Here is a 15,543-nt window from a genome sequence, read left to right on the forward strand (position 1 = left end):
TTTAAACTAGCTAAACACAGATGCCGAAGAAATATAAGAAAATTCACCTTCGCAAATAGAGTGGTAGACGGTTGGAACAAGTTAAGTGAGAAGGTGGTGGAGGCCAAGACCGTCAGTAGTTTCAAAGCGTTATATGACAAAGAGTGCTGGGAAGACGGGACACCACGAGCGTAGCTCTCATCCTGTAACTACACTTAGGTAATTACACTTAGGTAATTACACACAGACAAGGAGTCACAACCTGGAACTTCAAGAACAAGAGGCCATAGATTTAAACTAGCTAAACACAGATGCCGAAGAAATATAAGAAAATTCACCTTCGCAAATAGAGTGGTAGACGGTTGGAATAAGTTAAGTGAGAAGGTGGTGGAGGCCAAGACCGTCAGTAGTTTCAAAGCGTTATATGACAAAGAGTGCTGGGAAGACGGGACACCACGAGCGTAGCTCTCATCCTGTAACTACACTTAGGTAATTACACTTAGGTAATTACAATAACAATAAACACAAAATATATATATATATATATATATATATATATATATATATATATATATATATATATATATATATGTCGTACCTAGTAGCCAGAATGCACTTTTTGGCCTACTATGCAAGGCCTGATTTGCCTAATAAGCCAAGTTTTCCTGAATTAATATATTTTCTCTAATTTTTTTCTTATGAAATGATAAAGTTACCAATTTCATTATGTATGAGGTCAATTTTTTTTTATTGGAGTTAAATTTAAAGTAGATATATGACCGAACCTAACCAACCCTACCTAACCTAACCTAACCTATCTTTATAGGTTAGGTTGGGTTAGGTAGCCGAAAAAGTTAGGTTAGGTTAGGTTAGGTAGGTTATGTTGTCGAAAAACAATTAATTCATGAAAACTTGGCTTATTAGGCAAATCGGGCCTTGCATAGTAGGCTGAGAAGTGCGTTCTGGCTACTAGGTACGACATATATATATATATATATATATATATATATAATGTATATATATATATATATATATATATATATATATATATATATATATATATATACAGTGGCACCTCAACTTACGATTGCCCCTACTTACGATAATTTCGATGTAAATTTCATCGAAAAATGCGACTTGACATCCGATGGTGTCGTTGACTTACGATATTTGTTGGTACACGTTCGGGTCGACCGAGCGCGTGGTTCCCGGTCACACGGGCAACCTGCCTCAGCTTACTACAGCTGCCCGCTTAGTGACGATCGCGCCTATAAGAAATTTCGCTTTTGTGGAGATTTTTTGCATTTTGAACATTAAAGTAAATATTATATATCACGCCATGAGTCCCAGGAAAGTTTTTGGTAAGGCTCAACATATGAGATCCCATGTAAGCATGACCATAGAGCAGAAACAAGAGATCATTCATAAATATGAAGATGGTGTGCGGGTTGTTGGACTGGCTAGGCAGTACAGTACAACAAATCTCAGTCAACGATATCCACCATACTGGCTAAGAAAAAGGACATTATGAATGCTAAAGTGATGCATCATTATAGACAAATGTTAAAATGAAGGGAAAAACAAATGTCTCTTGACAAATTTGTAGTGAGACAAACAAGCACTGAACCACACCCAGGTCCCAGTGGTATTAAGGCAAAACGTAGGAGAGAGAGTACCCCAGAGAAAACATCACTGCCTGATGTGATAATGTAAGGGGACCCCTTCCATTATCACATCAGGCAGTGATGTTTTCTCTGGGGTACTCTCTCTCCTACGTTTTGCCTGAATACCACTAGGGTGTGGTTCAGTGCTTGTTTGTTTCACTACAAATTTGTCGAGACATTTGTTTTTCCCTTCATTTTAACATTTGTCTATAATATATATATATATATATATATATATATATATATATATATATATATGTGTATATATATATATATATATATATATATATATATATATATATATATATATATATATATTATATTATACAATGGTACCTCGGAACACGAGTGTCCCTGTATGCGAGTTTTTCGGAATACTAGCAGGATTTCCTCGGAAAATGTGTCTCGGAAGGCGAGGGTTACCTCGGAACACAAGTTTGTTGATACGTGTACAGGCCGACTAGCGCATGGTGGCACGGCGATCGCGCCTCAGTTTACCAGTGTCTCGCGCCCAGTGACTATCCCACCTGAATTCTTCACAAGGATTTACAGTTTTTTGTCGTTTTTTTGGCCATTTGAGCATAAAAGTTGTCATTATATATCTCGCCATGTGTCTCAAGAAAGCCATTGGTAAGGTTCAACCTAAGAAAATAGCTGTGAGTAGAGGCAGTAGAGGATGTCCCGTCTTGATTAAGAAAATGTGTGAAGTATGGAAAGAACTGCAAACTTTTGTTGAAAAAACTCACCCAGATAAAGCTGTAGCAGGCCGTTGCATTGACCTTTTAAATGACAATGTGATGTCTTAATACAGACAAGTGTTAAAATGTAGGGAAAAACAAGTGTCTTTAGACAGATTCTTAGTAAAACAAGCAAGTCCTAGTGGTATGCAGGCAAAATGTGCCAGAGTGTGCATACCAGTGAAGTCCTCACTGCCTGATGTTATAATGGAATGAGACTCCCCTTCCAAACAGTAACACCTCTCCTCCTCCCTCCTCCTCCTCACATCTTCCATACACCAACAGCAGTCCTCAGCAAGGGTAAGTAATAACTTGAACATAGTTTTGTAGGTTTATTTAGATGAATTAGGTATAAAAATTTAGTTTGATGTGGGGTATTTGGGGTAGTCAGGAATGGATTAATTCATTTCCCATTATTTCTTATGGGGAAATTAGCTTCGGAATACGAGCCGTCTCCAGGAACGAATTAAACTCTTAAACTGAGGTACCCCTGTGTATATATATATATATATATATATATATATATATATATATATATATATATATATATATATATATATATATATATATATATATATATAAATAAAATATGATAGAAATCTTATTGTCTTATTGTTTTCATATACTCTACTCAGGGCTGTCAACCTTGCCATTGTGAAGTAGCATCATTGAGAAGCCAGTGTGATGAAGGCACTGGTCAATGTGAGTGTAGAAGCGGAGTCACAGGCCAGCGTTGTGATCATTGTATGCCAGGCTTCTGGAACTACACTCCGTACGGATGTCAAGGTGAAGCTTTTAACTCACATAGTTTTTTAATGGCTTATAATATTAAAGAGAAAATCACCTAATAGTTATTTATGTAATTTAACATATTAATATTGTATTAATTTTTAACTATCTTCTGATTCTCTTAATATTTTTCTGATATATTGTGCAGTAAATAAAATCTGATGCAGTAATTTTATATTTTGTTGATTTCTGTTACGATCACTACATACAAAATAGTATCACCTCTTTTCCTCCTATCTTCTTGCTTTGGCCTATTTAATGCCTTCAGCCTCTCATCAGAGTTTGTTTTGAAGTTCCAGGAGCCATTTAGTAGCATATCTTTGCACTCTATTTTATTTTATTTTATATCTATTTTATTTTGAAAGTACACTAAACAGTATATGTTTGTTTACAAGATTTTTAGGAACCTGTTTCCTCCATTTTTCCTCTCTCGTCTGAAATACGTAATATGTTTATTAACACTGAAAAATGTAACATGTTCTTTAAGAAAGCAATTATGTACTAAATCTAAAAAAATCTTTTGTGTCATCATTCCTTGATTTATTAGTTCAGTTTATTCTACTATAAATGCAACAATACAGACAACTACCTTCTATGAAGTTTGGTGGCCTTGGTGGGTGGATTTGGTGGGAAGTTCTACTATGGTTCCATATTAGACTATTATTATTTTTATTTTATTTTAATATCATAGTTTTTGTATAGCTCAGTTTTATCTCCTTTTTTCATGCAAAACATGCAGAGCTAAGCTGAGCTCCAGCATGTTTTTGCGACCGTCTAGATTTTTGGCCATCATTCCTTTCCCTGTATTCCATTCCAAATCCTTATCCTGACTCCTTCCATGTGCTATATAGTCGTAATGTCTTGTCCTTTCTCCCAATGGTTCCCTCCCCCTCCAGTATGTTTTTATTAAGGCATTTTTTTTTTTTTTTTGGCTCTTGGGTTGTCTGGGTGGAGAGCTTCATACCCTGCTCCAAAGAGCTTCAGGGAGCTACCGCAGCTTTACCAGAAAGAGGCATTTCGTTTCACTCAATGCTAGCTTATGTATAATTTTACTTGAGCATGTACTTAAAGTCCTTATTGTACTTGATTTCTTGCAGAATGCACATGTCGTGAAGGTTTCAGTGTAGGTGTTGGTTGCGACCCCGGGACTGGTCAGTGCCAGTGTTTACCAGGTGTTATAGGAACAAACTGTGAGGGATGCCCCTACAGGTAAGGGATTACAAAACTAATGTAAATATTTATTGTAAATTTAAATGAACAAATAAATTTTTATTTTGTTCTATATACAGTAATTATAATGGCAATGATAAAGATTTTATTATTATTCTAGTGCTATAATCATTATTACTACTGCATTATTATTAGGTATGTCTGGTAGAACTTCCGTTTGGTTGCAGATATTTGTTTTAATTTGTAAAATTCCTTAAAAAGTCTTTGCATATCAGCTTAAGACATTTTAGGCTTATGTATAGTGGTGCAAGGTATGTTTCTATTATTATTAATAATTTAATGCTGTAGCCCACTGATGACAGCTTTTAGAACCATTTTCTGTGGAGAGCCCCTTCGGCTCTCCGAAGCTATACCGGGCTTATGTGTATATATTAGACCATGGCAACAGTCAATCAATGGAGTTCTAGGCTTACCGGGGGCCAGAGCCAGAACCTGGCCCCCTCAAGAGAGGCACGAAGAGCAATAGCCTAAAGATACCCCCTAAATACTGCTTTAGTACCCCCCAAAGACTGTTTCCAATTACCCGTGTAATTAGAAGCAATCTTTGTCTGCCATCTACCAGGTCAGGCACCCAGAAAGGTAGGAATTCCAAAACAAACTACTACTGGTCAAAAATTTGCTCACCCAAATGCTGAATTAGCAACAGAACTCCCCAATCAAAACCTAGGAAACAAGATGATGTCTCCAGAAACGCTGCGCATCCATCTGCGCAACCCCCCCCCTCCGTCCCCCCGGGAGGGGGACGGGTTCATCCCAGACCTCCACACCTGAAACTCTCCTCAGTTCACAGGCTGTTGTGAGGGCTAATGGTTGAACTCTGGCTCCATCCTTTGAGCAGTGCTGCAGTGCAGTGTTGTTCAGTTTTGGTATCATGCAAGCCAGGAGTAACACAGGAGTACTGGGGCTGTACTTACAGGGCCACCTTCCCTAGGTGCCCTGTACATACTGCCCTTGCAGCATCAGGGTTATCTTCCCTAAGCCATTCAGGAACTATCTCCGTGTGGTTCTGTTGCTGCTCGGTGATTGCCCGCCCTTGGGGTTCAGCTGGTGTGGTTCTTACTCCTGTTTGCCCTTGGGTAGGAGGTAGTTTCATCACTGGCTGGGACTCGAGGTACTGTGCAGCTGTCTGATATACGCATAGCAACTGGTTCTATTCACCTGGAGACGATGTGCTTTTGCGGGTTTTTTATTTTGTTTTGTTTTGTTTTGCCTGGCGAGGGATCTTGTATGATATTGGTGGCCCTCCACTAGGTCACCATGCTTGCTTACATCACAGGGGTTCAGCAGTTTAGTTTGTTTGCTTGGTAGCTCTGGGATAACCAGTTAACAGTACCTGGGCTTCCCTTAGCAGTACAGCCTAAGGGTCCTAGAAACCCCCATTGGGGCTCAGTGTTCTGATGGAAGAGACCTCGAGCCTGTTCCTCCTGCTGGAGCCTTCGGCCATGCCAGCGGGCCCCCCTTCATCCCGGCTTTTCCGGCGGACTCTGCTTTTTTTCCAGAGGCAGAGAGTTTGGAGGACTGCTCAGCCCCGGGTCCGGACATGGAGGTTCCCGGGGCTAGGGAGGAGTTGACTTTGGCGAGACGAGATTCTTTGGGGGATATTGACTTTGGCAGCTAGGGTGTCGGCTGCACTGTTGAGGTTCTTTGCGCCCATCCTGAAAGAAGCGGTGTCTCTGTTTTTTGCTTCTCGCCTCACGTGCCGTCAGGCTGTGCTCGCCCTCTCTCTGGAATCTGCATTGAGCCCTGGCTCTTAGGTTCTCATCTTCATTTTATCCGTTGCTGTTTGCAGAGACTGTGGTCTCTCAGTTTCTGCAAGCGGCTTCGTCTAGTTGTCGTCCTATGGCGGACTTCTTGATTCTCCGAGGCGGTTGTTCTCGGCAGTCTCGGAGGGGTCGTGCCAGGATTCCGCGTTCCGCTGGTCGAGGTGGGCCGTTGGTGCCAGTTTCTGAGCCGACGTTCTCTTTGGGGCCCGCGTCATCTGGTCGGCGCAGTGATCGCCCTGTTCGACGTTTGGGTGTAAGGCGTGTCGGGTCTTTCGCGGTTCGCCCCGTTGATGGGGCGATGGGGGGAGGCTTGCTCTGTTTGCCCACGCTTGGTCCCACAATTTGTGGGCCTTTTCGGTCGGGTCATCTGGCCTGAGGTGGCGTTAGGCGACCCGTCCTCCTTTGGGGGGGTTCAGGGCTAACAGGGCAGATTTTTTCTGCTGCGCTTCGTAAAGTCGCCTTGGAGTGAATGCGCTTGGGTGTGGTTGAAACGACTCTGTCCCTCAGGTGGGTTTCCTGTCTGTTTCTAGTGCCGAAACGGGACTGTGCGGATCTGAGGTTCATTCTGGACTTGTCTCGTCTGAATCCCTGGATTCCCTTGCCCCTCCTTTCGGATGACTACTCTGTCTCAGGTCTGGCTTCTGTTGGAGCCGGGTGCCTAGATGGTGTCCCTGGACCTCAAGGACGCTTATTGGCACGTTCCTATTCATCCGGGGTTCAGGGACTGGTTAGGTTTCGTGGTGGGGCGTCACGCTTAATGCTTTCGCTGCCTACCTTTTGGCTTGAATCTGGAACCTCGCATTTTCACGCATCTGACCCGGGTTGTGGTAACCCGTCTGCGTCTTTTAGGGATTCGGGTTTTGGCCTACCTCGACGATTGGCTGGTGTGGGCTCCCAGTCGGTCAGCATGTCTGCTCGCCGAGGATATGGTTCTTTCCCAGCTCGCCAAGTTCGGGTTCCTGGTGAACTGGAGGAAGTCCCATCTGGTTCCATCCCAGGTTCGAACCTGGCTGGGTCTTGTTTGGGATTCTCGGACCACTTCCTTGTCTCTCCGTCCAAAGCCATTGCTGTGGCTGCGGGCCTGTTGTCGGCTGTTTCTGAGGGGTCCCGGGTCTCTCGGGGTTGCTCGAGTGGTTGTGTGGGAGTCTGAACTTCGCCATGCTCGTCTACCCGCCTGGTCGGGTTTGGCTTCAAAGACTGTTTTGGTTCCTTCAGGGACGTCCCTTCCGCGCCTCTCTCACAATTGTTGTGTTCGTCCTCCGGGGGCCTTGTGTCGGGTGCTGCGTCACCGGCTTCCTCTTCGGGGTTTTCAGGGTTCGGTGCCTTGGCGCCTCGGCGAGCCTTCGCTCGATGTGTTCACGAATGCGTCGTCTCTTGACTTGGGCTTTGTGACCAGTGCTCACCAGGCTAGCCAGGGACGGTGGGGTCCGTCCTTCCGTTGGGCTCACAGCACGGTTCGAGAGTTCGCGACAGTCTGGTTTGCGCGCTTTGGAGGGTTCAGGTCGCTCGGGGATCGACCATTCGCCTCCATTCGGACTGTTCTCCAGTGGTTCATTGCCTGAACCGCAAGGGTTCTCTTCAGTCCTTGGCTCTTTGGGGTTGATCCCTTCAAGTGGTTCATCTGCTGGATTCTCGGGGTTTGGCTCTCCGTGCGGTTCATGTCCGGGAAGTGTCCAACGTCCTGGCAGATGGCCTGTCTCACTTCATTCCCCTGTCCATGGAATGGACGGTCGACGACAACTCGTTTCGTTGGATCTGCCAGATGTACTGTCTCCCAGATGTGGACCTCTTCGCATCGGCGTGGTCTTGGCGTCTCCCAATCTATGTGACGCCCTTTCCCGACTGTGAGGTGTTCATGGTGGATGCCTTTCGGGAGGACTGGTCGAGGTGGGGTTACCTGTACCTCTTCCCCCCAGTCCAGCTGTTGCTTTGGGTTCTGGTTCAGTTGGGGGACCTTCCCAGGGAGAGTAGTCCTTGTGGCCCCTTGGTGGCTGGCCCAGCCTGGGTTTCCGGCGCTATTGGCTGTGACGATCTTGGGGTGTTTCCCGCAGCTCTGCCTATTTCAGGAGGTCAGCCCAGTCTGGTACGGGGCTGGTTCGACCTTCTCCTCTGCTCTTCGCGTCTAGTCTTTGTGATGCGGATGTATCAACATTTCTATGGTGATCAGGTGGCTTCATTGATGGTGTCCCACCTGAGAGCTTTGTCTCGGTGACAGTATGAAGTTTCCTGGCGTTCTTTTCGCCATTTTCTTGCTCTTCGGAGGTTGTCTTATCTTTCAGATTGGGTTGATCCTTTCTTTTTTGGATTTTTCAGGACCGTCATTTGATGCCTAATACTGTTGCCTCGCATCGTGCGGCGCTGGCAGAGTTGCTCAAGCTAGGGTTCAGGGTGGATGTCACATCTGCCCTGTTTCATAAGCATTCTCGTGCTATGTTTCACCTCCAGCCTGCTCATGCGCCGCCTGAGCTGTACTGGTCCTTGGACAGGGTGCTCTCCTATCTTTCCTCTCCTCGGTTTGTGGTGGCCCCTTTGGTTCCAGATTGTTTTTCCAAAGCTTTGTTTTTGTTGGCATTGGCCTCAGGGGGCCGGGTAGAAGAGCTTCATGCTCTCCTCCGGCGCAGGGGTTTCTGTTATTTTGGTCCTGGTGGTAGGTTTTTCCATTTGCAGCCTTCTCCCTCTTTTCTGGCGAAGTATGAGACAGCTGCTTTCTGGAGGGGTCCGTGGGTCATTGATGCTTGGTTGGTTCGGCCAGGGATGCATCATGTGTTGTGTCCGGTTGCGGCTCTTCGCCGTTACCTGTGCGCCCAAGCTGGGGTGGCTGGGAAAGTGCTTTGGGTTGATCCGGTTACCCTCGTTCCCTGTTCCAGGGCTCGGGTCTCCCAGCTTGTCCGCAGGGTTATTAAGTCTAGCCAGCCTGCGGTCTATCCTCGTGCCCATGACGTTCGGAAGTTTGTAGCTTTGGTTGCTGTGTTTGGTAACATGTCCTGGGCTCATATTTGGGCACGTGGATTTTGGAAGTCGAACAGGGTCCTGGCCGCCTGTTATTTGGTGAACGTTCCTGCTCCTCGGCGTTCTTGTGTTGCTTTAGGTCGCAGGTTGCAGCCAGTTGTCTTGACTTCGCGTTGAGGAGTTTGTGGCCCCCGCCTCCCAGGTAAGTCCCTTTTTTCCTTCTCTTTTAGTATGTAGCTCCAAGGAGCTGTAGGGGCTCCCCACAGAAAACCAGCGTTGAATGTAATGAAACGCCATTTTCTGGGTGATTCCCGGAAGCTCCCTGGCTACCCTCCATCCCATCTGGTCGGGGGGGGGGGGGGGGTTCACGTTAGTTGAAGCCTAGTTTCTGAACTGAAGGCAGCTGGCGCGGTAAGGTCTGGGGCCCCCCCTTCCCCCTCTCAGGGGAGGGGAGGGCTGCACAGATGACCAGCGACGCAGTAAATTGTGATAATTGCTTGTTTCCTTGGGATTGTAGGGAGTTTCTACCTCTCTGTTCATTTTTTGTTTTAGTTTCTTACCATGTGGGGTTTGTTTTGTTATGCCTACCTTTCTGGGTGCTTAACCCTGGTCAATGGCAGATAAGGAAAACCCTCAACCACAATGGGGTTTTCCAGGGCCATTGCTCCCCGAAACCTCTCTGAAGGGGCCAGGTTCTGGCGCTGGTCCCTGGTAGGTCTGAACTCCATAGCTAATGTCCCGGTCTAATATAACATACATTAGCCCGATAAGCTCTAGGGAGCCTCCGGAGCTCACCCAGTAAATGGCGTTTCATTACATTCAACGCTGTTTTTTTTTTTTTTTTTTTTTAGGAAACATGGAGCAGCCTGCCTGATATACACTAAATGAACCTTTTTGACATTTGTTCTTTTTTTCAAATTTTTTCAAATTTTTTCAAATTTTTTTTCTAAAAAAAATATAAATGCTTTGCAACATTACAGCAGTCACCCCTTTACATCCCAGCATCATTAGCATCTTTAAAAAATAAAATAAACATTAATTTGCATCATTGGAGGTGTCCGAGAATTTGCGAGAACCAGCGGGAATGCTAGGAAGCATGACATGGTTTTCTCGGTAATAGAGCGGAAGCTCGTCAATTGAGACAAATTTTTGGCAAGTGGCTCGCTCGTTACTCGAATACTCATAGATGGAGACACTCGTCACTTGAGGTTCCACTGTATAATAATTGTGGACACACCGTGCATCCCCCAGCAGACATCTGGAGAGGTTTTTTATAGATGCAAATTTTGTCCCCACTGGACCAAAGTGTTAAACTGGTTGAGAGAGGTACGGTCTTTGACTTGATTGGGAAGGTCATTCCACATTCTGGGTTCCTTGATTTGCAGAGCACTTCTAGTTTGGTAAAGTCATGCTCTTGGAATATTAAATGGGTATTTGGAGTTTACTTGAGAGGATGTACAGTAACTTAATATCTAACATATTCAAAGATTTAAGTAGGGAGGCCAAGTGCTGTCTGGGGCCTGAGTTTGTTATTGTTTGTTATTGTTAATAGCAGATTTTTGTTGAGTAATTAGAGAACGTAGATGATTTTTGGAATTAGAACCCCCAAGCACAGATACCATAATTGAGATAAGAATAATAAGATAATAAGGAGATAAGGTAGATGAGAGAGTGATAGTGTTACCAGGGCAGGGCAAGATACATAATATCTGTTTTTAGAAAGAATGCCAACTGTTTTAGAAACTTTTTCTGCGGGGGGCCCCGGTGCCTCCTTGGTGCTATCAAACTGACATGTGCCATATTAGTTTGGTGTCATCAGTCCCTGGAGTTCTGTGTTCCTACCAGAGACCAGAGCCAGAATCTGATCCACTCAGAGAGATGCATGGAGCAATGGCCATATGAGCACTCTACATTTAGAGTTTGTCATGTCTGCCATCGACTGGGGAAAAACACCAGAAAGGTAGGCAAAACGATACAAACCCCAACTGGTTAAAATTGCAACCTGCATCCAAGCAGAGCCAAAGAACTCGCCCCAAAAGAAAACAATGAAACTAGCGAATTGTCATTCAACTAGTGCCCTTGCTCAGGCGAGCCAGCTGCTCCACCCCAAGTTCATAGACTGATGTGCCAGTGTCAGCAAGTCTCCTCTGGCCTCAAATTATTGACTGGCTTTGGTGTTTGTGACTTTGCCAACTTTGTGTGGTGTGGTGGCCAGGTGTTCTTTGGTATGCTGGGCTGCATGCGCTTAGGGCTATCTTCCCCTAGGTGCCCGGTAAAAACTTTCCTTGCGTGTCAGCTAAACGGGAAAGGTGCAAAGACACAACAAAATTGCTTCTAGAACTGAATAATAAGAGCTACAAAGAGAGGTTAGAGGCATCAGATATACCAAAGTTAGATGATAGAAGAAAATGAGGCAAAATGATCGCTACTTACCAAATAGTAACAGGAATTGATAAAATTGACAAAGAAGAATTTTTGCAGTTTGCAGCTTCAAAAACAAGAGGACATTGGTTCAAACTAAGGAAACAAAGCTGCCCAAAAAATCAGAAAGTTCACTTTTGAAAACAGAGTGGTAGACAGTTGGAACAAGTTAAGTGAGGTGGTGGAGGCCAAACGCATCAGTGGTTTTAAATGTCATATGATAATGAGTGCTGGAAAGACAGAACACCACAAGTGTAGCTCACATCATGTAAATACACTTGGGTAGTTACACAGGTAATTACAGTTCTTAAGAGAATTACATTAATCTACAAAATTCACTGATATACAGTAATTAATAAAATAAGATGCCTGTCATTATATCATACTGTATATCATGAGCAAGGAGGTACAGTATAGGTTATAAATCAAAAGAATTGTTAATTTCCTATTTTAACTTCTGACTTAAGATTTATAAATGTTTAATCTGTGCAAGCAACAAATGAATTGTTTGTCTTTCTCAGATGGGTTCTTGTTGATGGTGTGGGATGTCATGAATGTGAAGAATGTGTTCATGCTCTGCTTGATACAACAGAAGAACTCTCAAGACTCATTCAACCTACAATCACTGAATTTGAGGTAAATAATCAAAGAATTCTTGAAGATATTTATATTTCTTGAGATAGTAGGCATACAATCATTGTTTTTTGTATTTTAACATTCCACCTTTCTAACTACTTCTAAAAATCCTGAATATTTTCATTATTTCTCATTATTAAAGAAGTCACAGAAAAACCCTGTATGTTTCTTAGACCAGATATCTTGTGACACATGATGCACACAGCATACATCCTGTTGAGGAGTGTGTTTGTTTGTCTTAGTGTTTGTTTCTGTGTGCAGTGCAGGTATTTAACCACTACACTGCACAGCCCGACATTACTCGCAGCAGGTGTTGCGGTAGGTTGATTATGAAATGAATGCCTGAGGCCTCCAGTGAATGGAAGAAGATAAGGGTAGTGATATTAATGAAACAAGGCACAATAAAGACCCAACACAAGAGTCAGATACAGGTGATACAGCACAGGTGAGGACGATACAGCGAGTGTATCCAGTAGAGGCTGAGCGCTCACTAGGTGTGCTGCAGCCTCCCAGACCATTATTATCACCACCTTTGTTATCTCCAATTTTTTAATAAAGTGAATCAGTTACAGTAACTTTTATAGACTGGGTGAACTCCTGTTCACCCAGTCCAATAATGCTGTTGATTGGGTGCAAGCAGCATTTTTGTTGCATGCGCGGTTTAGGTTGCTGCAATGCTCTAAATTAATTGCCTTTCTGGATGCCCCGTGGCTGCCCCTCTTTGGTTTTAAGGACCCAGACTTGAGGGGGTGTTAGTCGCTTTAATTTTGGTTTCCTCCGTGCCCCCTTGTCCTTCTCCTGCTGTGGTTCATCCAGCTCTTACCTCTTGATCCTGGCTCCCAAACATCTGAGGGTTTCTAAGTCAGGGCAGGGTGAGGGTTTCTAAGTCAGGGCAGGGTGAGGGTTTCTAAGTCAGGGCAGGGTGAGGGTTTCTAAGTCAGGGCAGGGTGAGGGTTTCTAAGTCAGGGCAGGGTGAGGGTTTCTAAGTCAGGGCAGGGTGAGGGTTTCTAAGTCGAGGTAGGGTTTTCTTGGTGGTGAGAAGCAGGCGGCTTTGGGGACTGCCCCTTCTGGATCGGCGGCGGAGGCATTTGAGCGTGTTCCTCCTGCCGGAGCTTTTGGGTCGTGCCAGCAAACCCTTTTCATCCCTGTTTTTCCAGTGGACTCTGCCTTTTCTCCAGAGGCAGAGAGTTTGAAGGATGACTTGACCCCAGGTCCTAATGTGGAGGATCCCGGGGCTGGAGAGGAGTTGACTTGGGGGGGCTTGGGGCCACATTTGACCCTGCTTGGGTCTTGGTACCCTCAGGGCAGGGTTTGTTGTTAAAGGGGAAGGAGTTTTCCAACCTTTTCCTACCAGGTCCCTCCTTGTACGAGTTTGACATAGGTTCGACTCCTTCCTGGGTTCGGTTCTGGGTTCCCTTGGGTTCCTCGGTTCCTTTCTTCCGGAGGGTTTAAGCTTCCCACATCCTGCCAAGAAAGGTGCAGGAGGCCCTTGTTGCTTACCTCCTACAAGACCTGGATTATGTCTTGATAATGGATCCTTCTTCTTTTGAATTTGGCTCCACTTGTTTGGCACCCAGTAACTTTTCCTTACTGGGTGCGTTACGATACAACCAAAAATAACTGTGTGCAACAAGTATAAACTTGACAAACATAACAAAAGTAAAAATATTTCGTGTGTGTTTGACGCTCACTGATATGTTCCAGCGTTGTTTTATATTTGTCGCTATTCTAACTTACGCTTTGTTGATATTTTTTACCTATGGGCACATAGAACATTCTATTGCGAACACATTGATATAAAAATGAATGACGTACATAGAAAATTAATGTCATGAGAGTGAAATACAGTAAGTATAAACTTTCAAAGCGCCGTGCGTCGTCCCGTCACCGATACCGGGTAACAATTTCACCACTTCCCACACTCTTGCGGGTGGGCTGCATCATTATTCTACGCTTATATTCATATCACCGTGTTGGGAATTTCATTGCGAGTCCATTGATACCAAAATTAACGCTGTAGAACAAGTGTGGAGGTGATTACAATCCCAAGAGTAAAAACATTTTGTTGCTTATGGGCGCTCACGGTGAGTCATCTACGTAGTTATTTATTTGGTGCTGGTATCCCTATATGTTTCGTGACTTATTTTACTGATGTTCTTCTAGAGAATTTTATTGCGAACACGTTGGTACCAAAATGAAATACGTAGCATGAGAACTAAGGTCAGAAGAGTAAAAAGAGTATACACATTTTTGTTTTTACGCTTAAGCGATAAAAACGCAGCGCGCACATTCGGTTGGCTGAGTGACCTTTGCGGAGAGCGCGAAAGTGTTAAGTTGTTTGCGTCGATTCTGAAGGAAGCAGTGTCTCTGTTCTTTGCTTTGAGCCTCGCTTGCTGGCAGGTGGTGATTGTCCTCTCTTTGGAATTCTCTTGGGCCATGGCTCTTAGATTTTTTCCTCTTTTTGTCCGTTGCTGTTTGTAGTGTCTGCGGTGGTGCATTTTCTGCAGACAGCTTTGTCTAGTTGTCAGCCTATTTTTGACTTGTTGGTTCTCCGGGAAGGCTGTGGTGGTCTTGCCCAGAAGGATCGCGCCAGGGTTCAGAATTCCTTTGGTCGCCGTAAGCCTGTTGTCCCAAATTCGGGGACGGCCTTGTAAGTTTCTGGCTTTGGCTGCTGTTTTTGGTAATATGTCCTGGGCCAACATTCAGGCATGGGACTTTTGGAGGGTCCTGGCCACACGGTACCTTGATAATGTTCCTGGCCCTTCTCGGGCATGTGTATCCTTGAGTCACAGGTTGCAGTAAGTTGTCTCGACTTCGAGTTGAAGAGCGAGTGACGGCCCCCTTCCAGGTATGTCCCTTTTCTGTGGAGAGCCCCTTCAGCTCCCCGGAGCTATACTAGGCTGATGTGTATATATTAGACCGTGGCATTAGTCAATCGAAGGAGTTCTAAGCTTACCGAGGACTAGAGCCAGAACCTGGCCCCCTCAAGAGAGGTACGAGGAGCAATGGCCTAAAGACACCCCCATACCCCCATATAATTGGAAGCAGTCTTTATCTGCCATATACCAGGCCAGGCACCCAAAAAGGTAGGAATTTCAAAACAAACTACTGCTGGTCAAAAATTGCAAACCGAAAGCCAAAATAGCAAACAGAACTCCCCAATCAAAATTAAGGAAACAAACAATGACATCAGCACAACTGCCGTGCATCCGTCTGCACACCCCCCCTCAGTGAGGTGGATGGGGGGGGGGGTTCCCAGACCTCCACGCTGGTAACTCTCCTCAGTTTAAGAGGCTGTTGTGTTGGTGACGGTCGATCGCTCTGGCTTCACTCTTTGCGCAGTGCTGCAGTGTGGTGTTGTTGCTCTGTGTTGGT

The 15,543-nt window shown here is 44.8% G+C and overlaps 1 protein-coding gene across 5 annotated transcripts in view; it reads left to right on the top strand.

Annotated features, from left to right (window-relative positions):
• Nucleotides 1-15,543, top strand: part of LanA (laminin subunit alpha) — a 550,694-nt gene that overhangs the window by 273,763 nt on the left and 261,388 nt on the right. For all 5 annotated transcript variants that reach the window (XM_069308774.1, XM_069308775.1, XM_069308777.1 and 2 more), the window contains 3 exons: nt 3,016-3,166; nt 4,267-4,378; nt 12,054-12,168. In XM_069308774.1, coding sequence (XP_069164875.1) covers nt 3,016-3,166; nt 4,267-4,378; nt 12,054-12,168 — 378 coding nt within the window. The remainder of the gene's footprint in view (nt 1-3,015; nt 3,167-4,266; nt 4,379-12,053; nt 12,169-15,543) is intronic.

Source organism: Procambarus clarkii, chromosome 63, assembly GCF_040958095.1.
Source record: "Procambarus clarkii isolate CNS0578487 chromosome 63, FALCON_Pclarkii_2.0, whole genome shotgun sequence".
NCBI lineage: Eukaryota > Metazoa > Arthropoda > Malacostraca > Decapoda > Cambaridae > Procambarus > Procambarus clarkii.